The sequence below is a fragment of the Caloenas nicobarica genome, chromosome 27 (genome assembly GCF_036013445.1).
Source record: "Caloenas nicobarica isolate bCalNic1 chromosome 27, bCalNic1.hap1, whole genome shotgun sequence".
NCBI lineage: Eukaryota > Metazoa > Chordata > Aves > Columbiformes > Columbidae > Caloenas > Caloenas nicobarica.
Genome location: NC_088271.1, coordinates 4,908,657 through 4,925,195, shown reverse-complemented (window position 1 = coordinate 4,925,195; position 16,539 = coordinate 4,908,657). Strand labels below are relative to the sequence as shown.

The 16,539-nt window shown below is 47.3% G+C and overlaps 2 protein-coding genes across 3 annotated transcripts in view; both read right to left on the bottom strand.

Moving 5' to 3' along the window:
• Positions 1-1,324: 1,324 nt before the first annotated feature.
• NDUFA11 (NADH:ubiquinone oxidoreductase subunit A11) lies at positions 1,325-5,116 on the bottom strand. 2 transcript variants are annotated; one of them, XM_065652480.1, is made up of 5 exons: positions 4,992-5,116; positions 4,753-4,845; positions 2,356-2,478; positions 1,865-2,023; positions 1,325-1,516 (listed from the first exon to the last, which is right to left on the bottom strand). In XM_065652480.1, the coding sequence occupies exons 1-5, from the start codon at positions 5,071-5,073 to the stop codon at positions 1,404-1,406; spliced, it is 570 nt and encodes a 189-aa protein (XP_065508552.1). In that variant the 5' UTR covers positions 5,074-5,116; the 3' UTR covers positions 1,325-1,403. The 2 variants fall into 2 exon arrangements, with proteins under 2 accessions (XP_065508552.1, XP_065508553.1); XM_065652481.1 differs by lacking the exon at positions 1,865-2,023 and having other exon boundaries at positions 4,992-5,113.
• Positions 5,117-7,897: 2,781 nt separating this feature from the next.
• Positions 7,898-16,539, bottom strand: part of RANBP3 (RAN binding protein 3) — a 41,850-nt gene continuing 33,208 nt past the window's right edge. Inside the window, exons 14-17 of the mRNA XM_065652745.1 lie at positions 16,115-16,235; positions 15,392-15,534; positions 12,581-12,761; positions 7,898-11,693 (exon numbers count right to left, since the gene is read on the bottom strand). Of these exons, the coding sequence (XP_065508817.1) occupies positions 11,650-11,693; positions 12,581-12,761; positions 15,392-15,534; positions 16,115-16,235 (489 nt within the window). The 3' untranslated portion in view covers positions 7,898-11,649. The remainder of the gene's footprint in view (positions 11,694-12,580; positions 12,762-15,391; positions 15,535-16,114; positions 16,236-16,539) is intronic.

Here is a 16,539-nt window from a genome sequence, read left to right as displayed (position 1 = left end):
GAGGAGGTGCAGGCGGGGCTGCAAACCCACCTTACCCTGGGCTGGTCCTGTTGGGGGGCACTGACCCATCAGACCCCTCTAAACCCTGCTCAGCTCCAGAGCCCAGGGTGCAGCAGGGTCCCCTCAAAAACCCTTGGGTGGGAAAGAAACACCCCATTCCCCCAGCCCCGTGGAGGTGACACCCCCGCCACCACCCGTGTGCTCCTGAGCTGGAGCCCAGCCCCACTGACCCCCATAACGAAGAGCGGGGTCCCCCAGCCCCAGGGAGCATGTGGGGACCCTGGCCCCTCTGCCCAGCCCCAACCTCCCCCAGCCCCCCAGCCAGCACACACAGCACCCAGCGAGTCTTGGCTGTGACTGTGTCCACGTCACTCTGTCCCTGGGTGCCCCACATCCCGCCGCCCCCAGTGCCCATATTCTCCATTGACTCGTTTCCCTGTCTCCAAATGGCCTGTCCCTGTAGTCTCATATTCTCATGTGCCGGATTTAATTGTGGCCCCAAAGATGATTTCACAGCTGCTCCATGTCCATTTTCCAGCACTTAACCTACCCCAACCGTGACGTGTTTTTTCCTTCTATCTAGTTAGAATTTCCCTTTCCATAACCTGTTAATTCTCATCCCTTATTGTGCACCTGAGCCTGCCATTTCTGTAACCATCAGTTGTGAGAATAAGTATTAGATCAGCCCTTGACATTCTTTTCTCCAGGCTGAAGGATGCAGTTCTCCTCACCTCTCCTCCTGCACCCTGTGCCTCAACCCTCCATGTTCCTGGTGGCTTTGCTGGACACGCTTCAGTTTGCACACACAAGATTCAACCAGACACAGCCCTGAGCAACCAGCTCCAACTCTGAGCAGGAAGACCTTCCAACCTCAGCTATTCCCCAATTCTAACCCTGAAACTGTGGGCTCTAGAGCTCCTTAAAGGCTTTTGGAGAAAGCCTCTGGGCTCCCAAACACCTTGGGGGCACCTCCACCTCTTTCCCCCACCCCAACTACCTCAACTCAACCTGGAGCAAAGCACCGATTCAGAAGTTTTGACCCCAAATCCTTACTGAAGGTCTCGGTGCAGTGCGGTCCCAACCCTCGCCAGAAAATCCTGCAGGACCCACTTGAAACTACAAGAACTCCTACAAAACCAAATTAAAACCAGTAAATGCATCCCTTGAGCTCATGTACCCCATACAGAGACATGGAGACAAAGTGACTTGTGCATGAAGAAGAAATCTCAGCAGGAAGAGCAGACGAAGCTTCCTCTCCAATAGCTCCACCTTTTTGCATCTCAGCCCCAAGAGCTGGATGGCGTCAAACTTTGGTGACACCTGCTGGTGTGACAGTATCTTTATTACACAACGTCTCATTACGTACAGCATTACAGACAGCTTGCCGAGAGGAACGGCGACATTCACAGCTTGGGAGGGCCCATCAGCCTCCAGCCCTCCTTGTTACCGATCTTCATGAGCGCAGCCGTAATTCCAAACCCCAGACACGCCGTGGTGCCCGTCATGTAACTGTGAGCTGGAGAAAACACACCAAACCAGAACACAGCTATTAGGGCACACGTCCTATAACAGCAGATCTCAACACACCCTGCAATTTTTCCATGAGCTACTCACAGTCCCTTGACCATCAGCAACATTTGCCAAGAGAAATCTGAAAAGTGACTTTTTTTTTTTTTTTACATCAGGTTTTCTCATGCTTTCAGCTTGCAATTTGAAATACCAATTTCTACAACCCACTACCCCACCTCCTTACACAGGTGAGAAAAATAACAATCACTGCTTTGAACTCTCACCAGCCCAGCGACTAGGAAAAGTCAAGGTAAATTCTATTTCACCACAATTACAATTTAAATAAAACCCTCACATCTCTCACACTGGATCCAAATGCCCACAGAAGCCAGGGCTGCGTATCCGCAGGAGCCAACCCAGCCTGACAGACAATGCAGGAGCAGCAGCAGCAAGATCCAGCCTGTCCCTGAGTGCACAGAGAACTCACAGGGCAGACGTGCAAAATAAATCACATCTGTTGCCAAGAAAACACGGAATTCCACAATTACATTTTTCATACCCTGCAATTTTAAGTTCTAACTGGTCGTTATAACTGGCAGTGCTGGGTCAGCTCTGTTTCATTCTGTACATCAGCTGGATGTCATCTCTGATGACCTGCAGCAGGATTTATTTTAGCAGACCCGTACAATGGAGCATCGATGAAACTGGCATGAAATGGAATTCAGATTCTGAGACGAATCTTTACCAAATAAGCCTGATATCAAGATTATTTTATGCTTTTCCCTAATAGAAAGGGTTCTAAAACCAGAGAGGGCTCATTTCATTACAGGCATCATCCACATTTACCTCTTGCACCCAAGACCGCTCCCGTTGCGCAGCCTCCTATGAAATAGTTCAAGGGATCCTCTGGTTTCTCTCGGATCTGGGCACTGAGGCAGGTCGTGACACCAAACACAGCTCCCAGCGTGGCTGCGAACAAGACGTAAAAAACCAAAACCAAACCCCTCAAGGAGAATTGCACGCATACAAAGCACATTTTTGAGACGCGCAGTGCCGTACAACGGTTCCTCTGGGAGACAAGAGGAAAATGAAGCAAGATCTGCTTTCCATTAGGCAGGGACTTTGTATCCTGGACACTCAGCATCACCCAAGTCCCATCGGGTACCTGCCGCGCTCCAGCCAGGCAGGGACACTCCAGCAGCTCCGCTCTCCTCAGGGTCGGTTTGGCCCAGCACTTTATTCCTCTGCCTGCCCAGGGCTTGCAATGATTTTTTGGACAGAAGGAAAACGGACCGAGGCTGTAAACTATTATTTTTATAAACTGATTTTGATTTTGTAAGCTGATTTCATAAATTGAATTAAGAAACCACAAAGTAGAGTTGTCTTGTCTACTGAATTATGTACCTCATCCCATCAGACCCTAGATCTATGTAACTGCAAAGTCTGGCAAATAGCTCTGTCAAAAAACCAGACTAAAACATTTTCGTTGTTTGTAACACAGGCTCTTGATCATGACGTGTGGAACTCACTACCAGGCACCATCTGCAGATTTCAATTCAACTTTCTTGAGAACAACAAAAATGTCCAGCATAAAAATTTTCAATCTCTATGGTAAACCAGTAAACTGAAACTCATGCTACAAACCTCTGCATTTTTTCAGCAGAAAATGCAATTAGGCTGATGGTAAAATCAATTGAAAAGAGCACTGGAGGAGCAAAACCCACAGAACAAGGACCGTATTTCAGCGTCCCTGCTTTCTCTGTTCCGGACCAAGGAACCTGGAGGTGAAACACGCGGCTTCAGAGCACGAGGCCCGAGAGCAGGCAGGATAAAACCTTCCTCGGGTGCGAGAACTGGTGAGAGGATTCAATACGCTGGTTGAGGATTATGGGATTTATCAAAATTGTAATTGGTTACATTATCTGGTAGATTATAATGCCCTTTTATGGCTCAACTCTCTACAGGAGATTTCAGGTCCTGTTTTAGAGTGGAATAACTCAAAAATGCAGATCTGGGCTGCTTGTAAACCAGCGTCCAGTTCAGAGCACGGGGAGAGACAGAGGTGACTCGAGGCATTAAATGAGACTGAAAAACAAGATGAGTTTGGCGAGAAGAAAAATGCATTTGCCAAGGGGCTGGGGGAGCTCCAGCCTTGGGGATCTGCCCCAGGAACGCCCTCAGATCCCTGCTCTTCTCTTCATCAGCCACTTGTTCTTACAAAACACAGACAATTCAAGACAACTATGTGTTTTCTCCTTGGCTATACAGCACGATGGGAAAAAATCCCACATTCATTTTCCTTTTGTCATCAAAACCATTGTGTTTGCTCTTGAGCAAGCGTGACTTCAATGCAATGCCTGTATACATGAAGTATATCAGTAAGAAAAGTTTGCTTCTGCTATACTGTTGTCCAGAAACCAGCTATTTTGCACATATTGAAAGCACATACCTTTTATTCTAGATTGCAAAAAATGCATCACCTACACTTTAAATAAAGAATAAGGCTTTAACTAAAGAACATGGGAGGCAGAGACTGGCTCAGATGCACCGTCAGCCTGGGCTGCCACGGCAGTCCTGCCTCAAGCATTGATCCAGGAGTTTCTTTTGCCATCCCCCATATGATCACTGGCATCACATTATCCAGCAGAAAATATCATCCACACATGGATAACTTCTGTTCTGTTCTATTATTCTGATTTGACACATAAATAAGCAGCCTGTTAGAGGAAATGCAGCAAAAGGAAACACTAACTATAAAGCTCTGCACTAATTTTGATTCATTTTAGCATTTTGGCTCCTGGCTTCACAGCATCCCAGCCCGGTTGGGTTGCAGGACCTCTGTAGATCCCCCAGCCCAGCGCTGCTCACGCAGGGTCACCAGAGCAGATCACACAGGTCGGGCCAGGCGGGTTTGAATGTCTCAGAGAAGGAGACTCCCCACCCGCTCTGGGCAGCCTGCTCCAGGCTCTGGCACCTCCCAGCAAAGAAGTTTCTCCTCCTGTTCACATGGACCCTCCTGTGTTTCAGTCTGTGCCCGCTGCCCCTCACCCTGGCGTTGGGCAGCACTGAACAGAGTCTGGTCCGTCCTTAAAACCCCCGTGCGCCTGCGAGGGATGCGGGGGAAGGAAATAACCAGCCCGGAGCACAAAGTCAAGGGTGGCGGTGGCGGCTGAGCCAGGAGGCCGCTCCGGGGCTGCCTGTGCCGGGGCGGCCCCGGGAGCGGCGGGTCGGCCGGGCCCTTACCCATGGTCACCGTGTCGGTCGCTGCCATCTGCAAGGCGGCCAGGGCCGAGCCGGGCTGCAGCAGGATGATCCGGTACGCCGTCCCCACCAAGCCTGCAACACAGGGCGGCACCGGGCGGCATCAGCCAGCGCAGCCGGGGCCCGAGCTCCCGCCGCCGCCGCCGCCTCCTCCCCACCGCCCGGCCCCGCTTCGCTGCCGCCCTCCCGCCCCCCACAGGCGCGGCCCCCCCGCCGCGCACCGGCGGCGGCGCCGACCCGGGTGGTGAGCCAGGTGCGGCGGGGACACTGCTCGCCCTCGGGGCCGTCCCAATACCCCGCCATGGCGCCGCAAGGGCACGGCCCAGCCCGCGCGCTCTCGCGAGAGGACGGGCCGGCCCCGCCCCGCCCGCGCCGCAGCACCGCCCCGGGCTCCGCGGCGGGAGGGACCGGGGCTGCGGGGGCGGGGCCTGCGGGAACGGGGCTGCGGGAACGGGGCTGAGGGGACCGGGGGCTGAGGGGACCGGGGCTGCGGAACCGGGACCTGCGGGGACGGGGCTGAGGGGACCGGGGGCTGCGGGACCGGCACCTGCGGGACCGGGACCTGCGGGGACGGGGCTGCGGGAACGGGGCTGCGGGGACGGGGCTGAGGGGACCGGGACCTGCGGGGACGGGGCTGCGGGAACGGGGCTGAGGGGACCGGGGGCTGCGGGGACCGGGACCTGCGGGGGCCGGGGCTGCCGGAGCTGGGGCCGGGGTCTCCTCCGGCGGGGAACAGGCCTCAGGTTCGCGCTGAACGATCGCGGTTCCCCGAGCTGAGCTGCTGCTGCAAACCCCGTTAGTGCCGCATCGCGGGGCGTCCGGGCTCGCACGGCCCGGCCGGATCTGCCCCCACGGGAGGCGCCCGAGGCCCCTGGAAACCCTTCGGAAAGGTCCCTGGATTTGCTGTTCTCAGCTCACGGCCGGGCCGCGGCTCTCCAGGCGCTCTCAGAGGCTGCAGATCCGTGTAACCCGAAGCACATACACTGGGGGTAGCCCTGCTGCTTTGACTTGTCAGGGCTGGTGGATTGTTTTTGTTTGGTTGGGGGTTTTTTGTTGGGTTTTGGCTGTTTTTGTTCCGCCGTTTGGTTTTTTTTGTGTTGTGCTTTTTTTTTTTTTTTTCTCCTATGATTATAACTAAATAGTACTTTGATTATTTACACATTTTCAAGGCCTCTATTCTAATTCTCTGGCTGCCCCTGTATACTGTTACACTTGTATCTCAGTTTTTTCCTTCAGAAATAATAAACACTGTAGCGTAGGCTGTACTGTCTGTATTTTTCCAGCTGATCGCTCCTCCTGCACCCTGTGCCTCAACCTTCCACGCTCCTGGTGGCTTTGCTGGACACGCTTCAGTTTGCACACAGAAAATTCAGCCAGACACAGCCCTGAGCAACCCGCTCCAACTCTGAGCAGGAAGATCTTCCAGCCTCAGCTATTCCCCAATTCTAACCCTGAAACTGCGGGCTCTAGAGCTCCTTAAAGGCTTTTGGAGAAAGCCCCGGGGCTCCCAAACACCTTGGGGGCACCTCCACCTCCTTCCCCACCATTCAACAGCCCTGCTGTGCTTGCTCCGCGATGTCCCTTCAAGCCCAGCTCTTCCAATTCTGTTTTCCCCACCACTGAAGTGGCTCCAGCAGCTGAATGGGAGAAGTCCCAAACCAGATTGACACCTCAAGCTCTTTCGCTTGTCTACTTCCTACCCCTCCATGGGAAATGCTTAGTAAATACTTTATTATTGAAGTAATAGTTTTAAACTAAAGGAGGGAGATTCAGGCTGGACACGAGGAAGGAATTGTTGCCCCTGAGGGTGGTGAGAGCCTGGCCCAGGTTGGCCAGAGAGGTGGTGGCTGAACCATCCCTGGAGACATCCCAGGCCAGGCTGGACGGGGCTCTGAGCAACCTGAGCTGGTGCAGATGTCCCTGCTCATGGCAGGGGGGGCACTGGGGGAGCTGGGAAGGGCCCTTCAACCCAAACCCTTCTGCAATTTGATGATTCTAATAACTGTTACCAGCCCTTGTAATTACTCCACTCCCTGGAGCAAGATGCAGAATGAGCTGGCACAGGGTGCACTGATGACAGGGACTTGCTGCCTCCTCTGTGCCCAAAAAAGTGCCTCTTCCCACAAATGCAAAACCAAACACAACAATCGAGGACTCACAAGTTAAGTGAAAGCAGCAGCTTTATTCCTCCTGCTCAGTCCTTTCCAGGCACATCTATCCACAGGCTGCGTGACCGCTCTGGGCAGCTGGACCAGAAAACCCAGAGCTGCACACGCTGCAAAGGCTCTTTCCCCAATACAGACACATGAACGCTACTAAGTCTGGTGCAGGATAAGACTCCACTCCCCGAAGTAACAAACAGTGGGCCGCTCCTCCCACAGCCACGTGCACTGGGACACGACTGTCCCCGTCCTCAGCCTTCCGAATGCTGCAGGACATTTCCTAAGCAATTATTAAATGATTAAAAACAATTAGAGAACTGTTACCGTAAGATGTAACCGCTATCTTACTACGAACAGGAAAGTTCCATGTAAAACAACATATAATTCAATCTAGGTAACATTACTCTTAGAACATCTAATTTGACTCCAAATATTTTGCTCTTAACCATAGACTGTCGCTACAAACCCATTAGCTAATAGATTATTATTTCCCTTAACTGTTAAACAAGGAGAATGACTTGCCACGGTACTACAAGCTGCAAATAGTTTCCTTCTACCTCTGAAACTTTTTTTTTTTCCAGAAATTAGGACAGAAACATCCACCAGCAAGTCATGTTCAAAACATTTCCCCGTTCTCCCCTCTCTGGTCATCATAAAAAGCATTTCCCATAGCACAATTAGCACAGGGCTGTGCAGGGACCACTCCGGTAACTGGTAGCAGCAGCGTCTCTGGAACAGGACAAGGACACCAAATACAACACCAGGACTTTGCTCACCCCAGGTTTCACTGCAAGCTGCCAGAATTCACAACATACCCCACATTTAATTCACAGACATCCCTAGAAAACGCAGCCACTGCCCCCCCAGCAACAGAATTACCAGTGTTCTTGATGATAAATCCTCAAGCCCTTGAAAGGAGGCAGTCAAAATACTCTCTGTAAATGAGACACTTTTATTTACAGAAATTATCTTTGAGCATTTCTTTGCAAGAGACCTGTACCATAACCCAGGAGACAGGAATTCAGATTGACTTAAGGAATCGAATTTAGCAATTCCCTCTTAGCACCACTGTTGCTCTGTGCTGATCTTCACAGGTAAGAAAACATTACCCCAGAAAATTAAAATACTGTTATAACATTTGGCCTCAATGTTTCTGCTGCCCACACCATGGACTCGAGTTCATTTCAGCAAGTCAGTGCACGGAAAGACCAAAGAACAAGGGGAGAAAAGCGCACAGTGAAAAGTCAGTTTAATGAAATCTTGCATGACAAATTATGGCAATTATCATAATTGGAATTCCTAAAACTAGAGAAGATTACGGGGAAACATGGTAAATTTTCAAATATGTAACATGTTGCTAGAAAAGAAAAACCATTTTCTACACTCACTGGGAGAACAAGAGGCCAAACTGCAGAATGGGACGTGTTCAAACAATCAAACGGTGACAGCCAAGCGATGGGATCGACACCTTGGGGTGGGAACCACGGCAGAGTCGTTGCGGAGCTGGGGGGTTTACTCCTTGGATGCTGCCCAGCCTGGCTTAGGCGGAGGACTGCTAAAGTCCAGCTTAGTTAGATCTTCCCTTGGCCTGTCTGCATCATGCACCGGGAGCTGGATTACAGGAAGATGATGTAACTATTTCCTCATTTTCTTACCTTAATGTTTGTATTTCCTGTGGGTATAATCTTATTTTAAATTGTACGCATAAGAGGTTTACTTCTGGTTTTAGTAACATCATCATTCTCGCAACATTTCCCCCATCAGATGTGCTCAACTTCATTACACTCTTCAGTATGTTTGTTATTTTTTTTTTTTCCTGGAAAACTTGCAAGGCTGTGTCCACATGAGCCAGCACAAGATACACAGTGATTTTTAACAACATCCATATATTAACAGACCTAAGAGCAAAGGTGCAGCAGGAGCAGGGTGCAAGGGGAAGGTTGTTGCAAGACGACAAACCCGGGGATCACGAACCTCCCAACAGCCACAGCCCAGCAGGAAACACCACGCGGGACTTGGGCGGCTCGTTTTCTGATAAAAGCTTTAATATAGATCCCATGTACATGACAATCTGACATAAATCTTTCTAAACACATGGGCGTTACCTGGTTTTACCTCTCACTAGTTTACTAAGGCTGAAAGCAGAGCAGGTTTTGCTTTGGCCTGAGCTCGATCTGCGGCCGGTTCTGTCAGCGCTTCACGCCAGGATTTCCCTCTTCACTAGAAACATAAATGCAAAACTTTCAGCTGAAATAAAAATATGTATCAGTAAATAATTGCCAGGTATTTTTAGAATGCTGTAGGTGATTGTGTACCACCATTGAACCCCATCAAAGCAAGCACACTTGTTCCACTTCTCTGAATCTTGGCGCACCATCATTTTTATTTCAGGTCAAGCACCTCTAAGTGAGACTCTGCACAAGCCTCATGGAGTTTGGGACTGGGAAATAAAACCTGTTTCTCCACAAATAGGCCCTGCTGCCCACAACACCTTTTTAATTTCCTTTATGCTGACAACAAGCAGCTTTATCTTGCAAAGTTGTTTGAAAATAGTTTAAATCTTGAGTATCTCAGTATAAAAAGATCCAGAGTGCAGATCACTTATTTGAAAATACAGAAGTTGCCCAGACCTTGTGATGCAGGAACAATTGTGTGGGTGGGTATTGAGAGACATGTTACACCTGCCAGCTGCACGAGAAGGGGCATCAATACGTTTGTACACAGTTAAAAAACCCTCAGAACTCTAAGGAGAAAAAAATTTTAAAAAAGCAAAAAGGCATAAGCAGACAGTCCAGAGAAATCACAAATGCACAGCTGATAATCAGCCCTTTTCACTCCAAGATGTTCCTTCCTTGGGCTTCAGTCTCCAACGGCATTAACAACAAACAGGTAAAAACACGTTCTTGACTCCCAGCAAAAATAAGGGTTTCATTAAGACAGAGGTAATAAGGACCGTTTTGCTATATGAATAGTTTCAAAGTTGCTTTTGTGCTACAACCTGAGTTTTCATTTTCAATTCTTGCTTCATTAAATGCTTCTTCCCCTTTAATTTTCTCTTAAATGGTGCATTTTACATCTCCTTAAACTACCAGAGAAAGAGCAAGCAAGTGAGAAATTATCAGTAATCTGTTTATAAAGGAAATAGAAGTTTGGGGAATTTATAGGGACAGTGACCTGGTCACTTCCTTGGTGACTATGAAATTCCAACTTTGCTGGACAAGAATATCCCATGTGTTTTAATAACAAAATAAAGCTCAACTTTCACACAAAAGGCCCAAGTGATTAGAGAACATCCAAAGCAAAAAGTGAGTTACGGCTACAGGAGGAGTACGTCAGAATTACACACAGGAAAACACATTCTTGCTTTTATTTTGGTGGAACATAATACAATATCCTTCAGCCCAGACTAGTCAAAGCTGGCAATATTACCTTTTTCTTCATGCTGCAGGACTTCAGGAAACAGAACAGGGACAGGAAGGGTTAGAAGTTAATTTTCTATTTAAGGCCGTTAATTCAGCAAGGTATTTAAAAACGTACTCGACTTGAAGCATGAATAGTTGCATTGACTTCGGTAAGATTATTCACATGTAGTTAAGTCAGGCAAGTGCTTAAATGGCTTGTTGAATCAAGCCATTAACTGAGAGCTGCTTTATTATACAGATTTATTTTCATGGCTGACAGAGCTCATTACATGAGCCTATTTTATTCTTCCAAGGGCTAAGAGCTGTTTCCTCCTCACTTTTCTCAAGGTGTAACCTGTATGCCTCCTACACTTCACTGTAGCCACAGAAACATATAATTTTCTAAGAAAAATTGTATATAACACCTATTATATATAGTGGCTTGGCTCTCCCTTAAATAGTAACAGAAAAGAACAGTACAAAACAATAGTTCCACTTTTTCAACACACGAGAGCATCTTATTGAAAAACTAAAATAAAAAAATTTCACCACAATATAAATCCCCAAATAATAATAATGACATGGGAAGAAAGAAAAGGAGTTAGCAAAACGTCCTGTGGACTTCCAAGTCTCTTATTACCGCATTAAAAAAAAAGATTTTTCTGGTGAACCACAACGTTTTGCTTCTCTCTGTTTACAAACCCACTAGAGTCAGGGAACAATAGTGTCCACAACCTGTGTTGGGATTAAATGGTAAAAACATAATTTGTCCCATCTGCAGTCCAAAAAAAATAAAGAGGAAGAACCCAGAAGGGCAGCCAGTGAGCGCAGAACTGGTGAGGACACGGTTTCCCTGCAGGTGACAAACTCAGGAGGGGGAGCAGGGGTTACAAAAGCGGAATTCGAGTCGGAACCGTGTCGGAAAGTTCTATCTCGGAGGCCTGCAAGACACGAACTACTGAAGAAACAGTCAAAAGGTCCCAATGAAAAGCCATGACAAGCTGTAATGTGCCATTTCAATTACAAGGAAGAGGGGAGATGTTTGGTTTTTTTTGTTGTTGTTGTTTTTTTGGCTCATCAATATGATGAGCTTTCACGTCCCAAACCACATTCAGGTAGTTTCCAAGTCTGCTTTTTTTTTTTTGTGTGGAATCTACTGATCCAGACCAAAAAACCAAACAAACAGAACAGGGATGCACAGTTTTTAAGTCCTGGAGCCTTCAACACTGCCTGAAATAACAGCTGGCCTGGGGTATCCAGAGGTGCCTGCAAGATGATGTCGGTAGCAGCCTTGCAAGCAGAGCGGCTCCCGTCTGCTATGTGCTGCCAACGTTCTGCCCGTCACCTTCCTCATTGGGACCTGCAACAAAGAAAATTCTTTGTCATAACAAATCTCTTTTGTTTCTTGCCTTACAATCCCAGATCCCACCCGAGAAGTCTACACAAGTCTCAGATTTTGTATTTAAAGGAGAGATGAGAACTGTAGAGCTCCCCCTGCCCCACATCTTCCTTCTCGAGATTAAGTTCTGTCTTCTGTTCTCGACTAATCTGACTGGGGATCCTACCAGCACCCCAGAGCCTAAACGCTCAGTTTCCAGCATCTTCAACTCATCCACTGCTTTTGTTCAGATCCATTCCTCCTTTTTCTTCCCCGGCAGTGAATCAGGATGGATACTGGTCCCTGTCAAAGGTTGGACATTCTAAGTCACAGAAAAGCAAAGCATAGATGTCCCCCAAGCCAGGAGTACAGAAGGAAGCCTGCCTCAAACTGAAGACTAGTGTTTTTCTTAAAGCATGGCCTCCTCATTTACAACGAAATTAATTACACTCTTTTCCCTTTGCATATCTTCTGCTTTTCCACTCTGCCCAAGGGGCTGCCTGATCCTGCCTGCCCCAAGTAGCCCAAGACACTCATCTCGGGTTTTACGTGTGAGCTTTGGCCGCATTGAAGGCAAAAATGAAACTCGACCACCCCTGTAAACCAAACTAGAAGTAATTAAAGCGCAGAAAACCTCAGCTAAACTGTGACGTGTCACTTGCATGGAAGCAGCACCTTTTTTATGAGTCTGGAGAAGTAAGAAACAGTCGCATTCAAAAAGACAATTCATGCAATGAGTCTTATTCCACAAAATGTGAGAAGCGACGGAAGTACATCTATAATATATAAGTAGAGAGGACAGCCTGCCTTAAAGAACAACAGAGAAAAATGTATGGAAAAGAGGAAACTCCGTTGTCTGTCCTGCTTACCACTTCCAACTGCTCCTGTCGGTGCGATGACATCGTCATCACTGTCCTCCTCGTTCGATTGCGTCACCTCTGGCTCGGGCGCCACGTTCTTCACCTCTTGCTCCTGTTCCACTCGACTCCGCAAGGCCAAGATCCGATGGTGCAACGCAGCGTACAGCTGCCCTGTGTCTTTAGAGCTGGCCTGATGGTTTTTTAATATTCAGAAACAAGAAAAAGGTGTAAGGAATTATGAATAAAACGCTGCATACATAATGCATGCCGGGCATGCCGAATTTCACAAAGGGTTTTCCAAACTCGGTCAGAGTGGGTTGTGGTTACACAGCAAGATGCTAGAGATGCTGAATTCTGATGGTGAGAGGAAATTCCTCCCCAGAGCTTATGTTTAAAAGATCTTTAATTAAAAAATTTGCCTTGCACAGGTTTTTCCAGCTTTGTCACTCGCTCAACTTCATGTATTAGTTAATTGTACCTAAGTCACTTAATTGTGACTTTGTTTCACAATGCACTGACATAAAATTCAAACGTAAGATATAATGAGAAAACTGAATGGACATGCAGTCAGGCAGGTGACTAATCCTTTTTTTTTTTTCCCCCCACACTCTTTTATACTGATCAGCTGTTTTCAGAGGAAGCGTTTGTGACAACCTGTCCAAGAATATATATATATTTTTTTTTACTCTCAAAGGTTAATGGCCACTTCACACCTTCAAAAGAATCCATTTTTAGGACTATCAAACTAAGTAATGGACATTATTTAAAATATTTGAATATTTGAATACTATGAAACCATTTGCAGTAAGTCAGTTAAGTCCTCGTGTTCACTATTACCATTACCCCAAGTTAATTGTAAGGTAACAATCCCACTTCTCAGATTCTTTCATAAAAAATGGTTTCCATCCTCCCCATACATCACTTCAGTCTATCACCTCCATATCTGTAAAATTCCCCTGCAATGAGCTGGAGTGAATACATTTTTTCCATACTTTTTCTCAATACTAAAATCAATAGTGAATAACCTGATGACAGATGACTCAAACTTTTCCAATCTGGAAAAATGCTGAGAAAGAGTTATCCATTAATTTCACTGCTTTTTCTTCATCAGTAGATACTCAGTATCATTAATTCCCACTCTGGGACTCCAGATCCCAGCCCTACAAACCTCATGTCACAGGGGCAGCTTTTTGTTGCTCTTCTCCTAAATTCTGATCCATGAAAACATTTAATTCTTTAGCATCCCCTTGTGTAGAATCAGGGTAAGTCAAAGGAACGTGCTCAGAACTCAAAATCGTTGAGTGCTCTTAGCAGACATCAGGGAATGACCGACCTTTCTTTGTGACTATCACGATCTCTTCAGTATTTTGGTCATTCTAATAGGGGTTGCTGTTTCCCCATTTAGCAAGCACAGAAATCACTTTCACTGTTCTGCTACTGCTTGGACTACTCTGTATTAAAAATGAAATCACAGTTAAAACGCGCTACCCTTCACTTATACACAACGCATTTGACGGATATTGAGTGTTTCACTTCCAGTGAGCACCAATACATCTGCCCGCACTGCAGACAGACAACAACAGCTCTTCCATGCTATGAGTTCAGATAGTTCTGATTTTGGTTTAAGCTATTTGAGTGCACCCTCAGTGAGTTCAGAGATGCCACCAAGTTGGGTGGAGTGTTGATCTGCTGGAGGGCAGGAGGCTCTACAGAGGGATCTGGACCGGCTGGATCGATGGGCTGAGGCCAATTGTCTGAGGTTCAACAAGGCCAAGTGCCGGGTCCTGCACTTGGGTCGCAACAGCCCCATGAACGCTGCAGGCTGGGGAAGAGCGGCTGGAAAGTGCCTGGAGGAAAAGGACCTGGGGGTGTTGAACATGAGCCAGCGTGTGCCCAGGTGGCCAAAAAGGCCAACGGCATCCTGGCTTGTATCAGGAACAGCGTGGCCAGGAGGACCGGAGAAGCGATTGTGCCACTGTACTGGGCGCTGGTGAGGCCAAACCCTGAATATTGTGTTCAGTTTTGGGCCCCTCATCATAAGAAGGACATTGAGGGACTAGAGAGAGTGAAGAGGAGGGAACGGAGCTGGTGAAGGGGCTGGAGCACAAGTGTGATGGGAGCGGCTGAGGGAGCTGGGGGTTCAGCTGGAGAACAGGAGCTGAGGGGAGACCTTCTGATCTCTGACCTGCCTGAAAAGAGCTTGGAGCCAGGGGGGGTCGGGCTCTGCTCCCCAGGAACAAGCGCCAGGACCAGAGGAAACGGCCTCAAGTTGCACCAGGGGAGGTTGAGGTTGGATCCGGGGAACAATTTCTGCCGCAAAGGGCTGTCGGGCATTGGAACAGGCTGCCCAGGGCAGTGGTGGAGTCACCATCCTGGAGGGGTTTAAAAGGCATTTAGATGAGGTTCTCATGGACATGGTTTAGTGCTAGAGTTAGGCTGGGTTATGGTTGGACTCGATGATCCTGAGGGTCTCTTCCAACTGAAATGATTCTATGACTCTATGACTCTATTAAATACAAATCTATGAAATGCCTATTTCCCTTGATATCAAAAAATGATTTGCATTAATCCTACGCTACAGTAATAGCGTCGGTAGGCGTGGAACAGATCCCACAACTCCACAGTTGATGCTTTGGACAATCTGGCTGCCTGGGGCAGCCTTTTATGGAATTTCTTCACAACTACTAAGGCTTTACAGAAAAGCAAAGTCTGCCAAGCCCCTGGGCTTTGGGGAACAATGGGAATGTTACCTCAGCTACAATTTAAGCAAGCGCCGATTTTAGTGGGAATGTTAAGATGTAAACGAAGCTCAGTACTCACTGATATAAGAAAAACTTTAACTCCTTGGTCCTCTGTATCCATGGCGGTGATCCGGATACTCTTCTCACTGGCTTTATCGATCTGCATCTGAGCCCAGAGCTTGGTATTTAAGATTAACCTGAGACTCCCCTGAGTCCTCATCACTAAAGCCAACACAAAACATCAGTTAGGTGGGAAAAGCCAGAACAGGAAGCTCAAAGCAGCCAAGATGGCTTTTTATTGCATGAATGTTTAAGTCTCTTTACAAAGAATATCAAGGGAGAGCCCTTAAAACAGGAATCTTGTCACAACTATTAATGAGGTGAATGCAGACTGTTAATCAGCCGTATCTAAAGGTATTTCGTCTAAAGTCTTATATGTCAATACGTCAAAGTTCAGTGGTTGGATCTGAGCTGATAATCTCAGGCTAATACACATTCCTGCCAGCCTGAGCAATTCTGCACTATTCAAAGAGACTTTCCCCACCAGAAACACCCGTCCCAAAGAGCAAAGAGCCCAGATCTTAAGAATGTTGCTGTAAACTTCTAGTCAAATATCCTAGCTGCTAATTGCAGCTTGCTTTTATGAGGGGAAAAAAAAAGTAACTGGGACATTTGCTACAATAAGAGGATATATAATGATACTCTCTTTGGAGGAAATGGTCATAAATTGAAGAGAAAAGGTCCAAACTGCTGCTGAGTTGCTGTAGCTCAGACAGCGCCTCATCTCCCCGGTTCCTCTTACCCAGCCGAGACTGTAACGTTCCGTCGTCTGTCGAGGCCATGTCGTTGAGTCGCAGGAGTCCTCGACCTCTTTCCACCCAAGACTGAGAGTTTTTATCGAATACAAACAGCTTGCACTGAATCTGTAACAGAAAATCTCTCTGTAGCGTAGTGGTTGATTGAAATAATAATATATTTCATCCTTAATCACCTACAGCTGGTTAAAAAAATATTCAGATTTCATGCTGGAGTTTTAAACTGTTTATAGCTATGGAAACCAAAGTAGTCATTGCAAGAAATTCCTCAAAATACACTGGTTTGACCAGGTTTTACTAACAGAAGTTATATATTCTCAAAGAATACCTGTGTTCATGAGCAAAGAACAATTTTCAGATAAGGTACAAACTTTCAGAGAAGAAACACTGTGATAAAGAGTCATTGATAGCC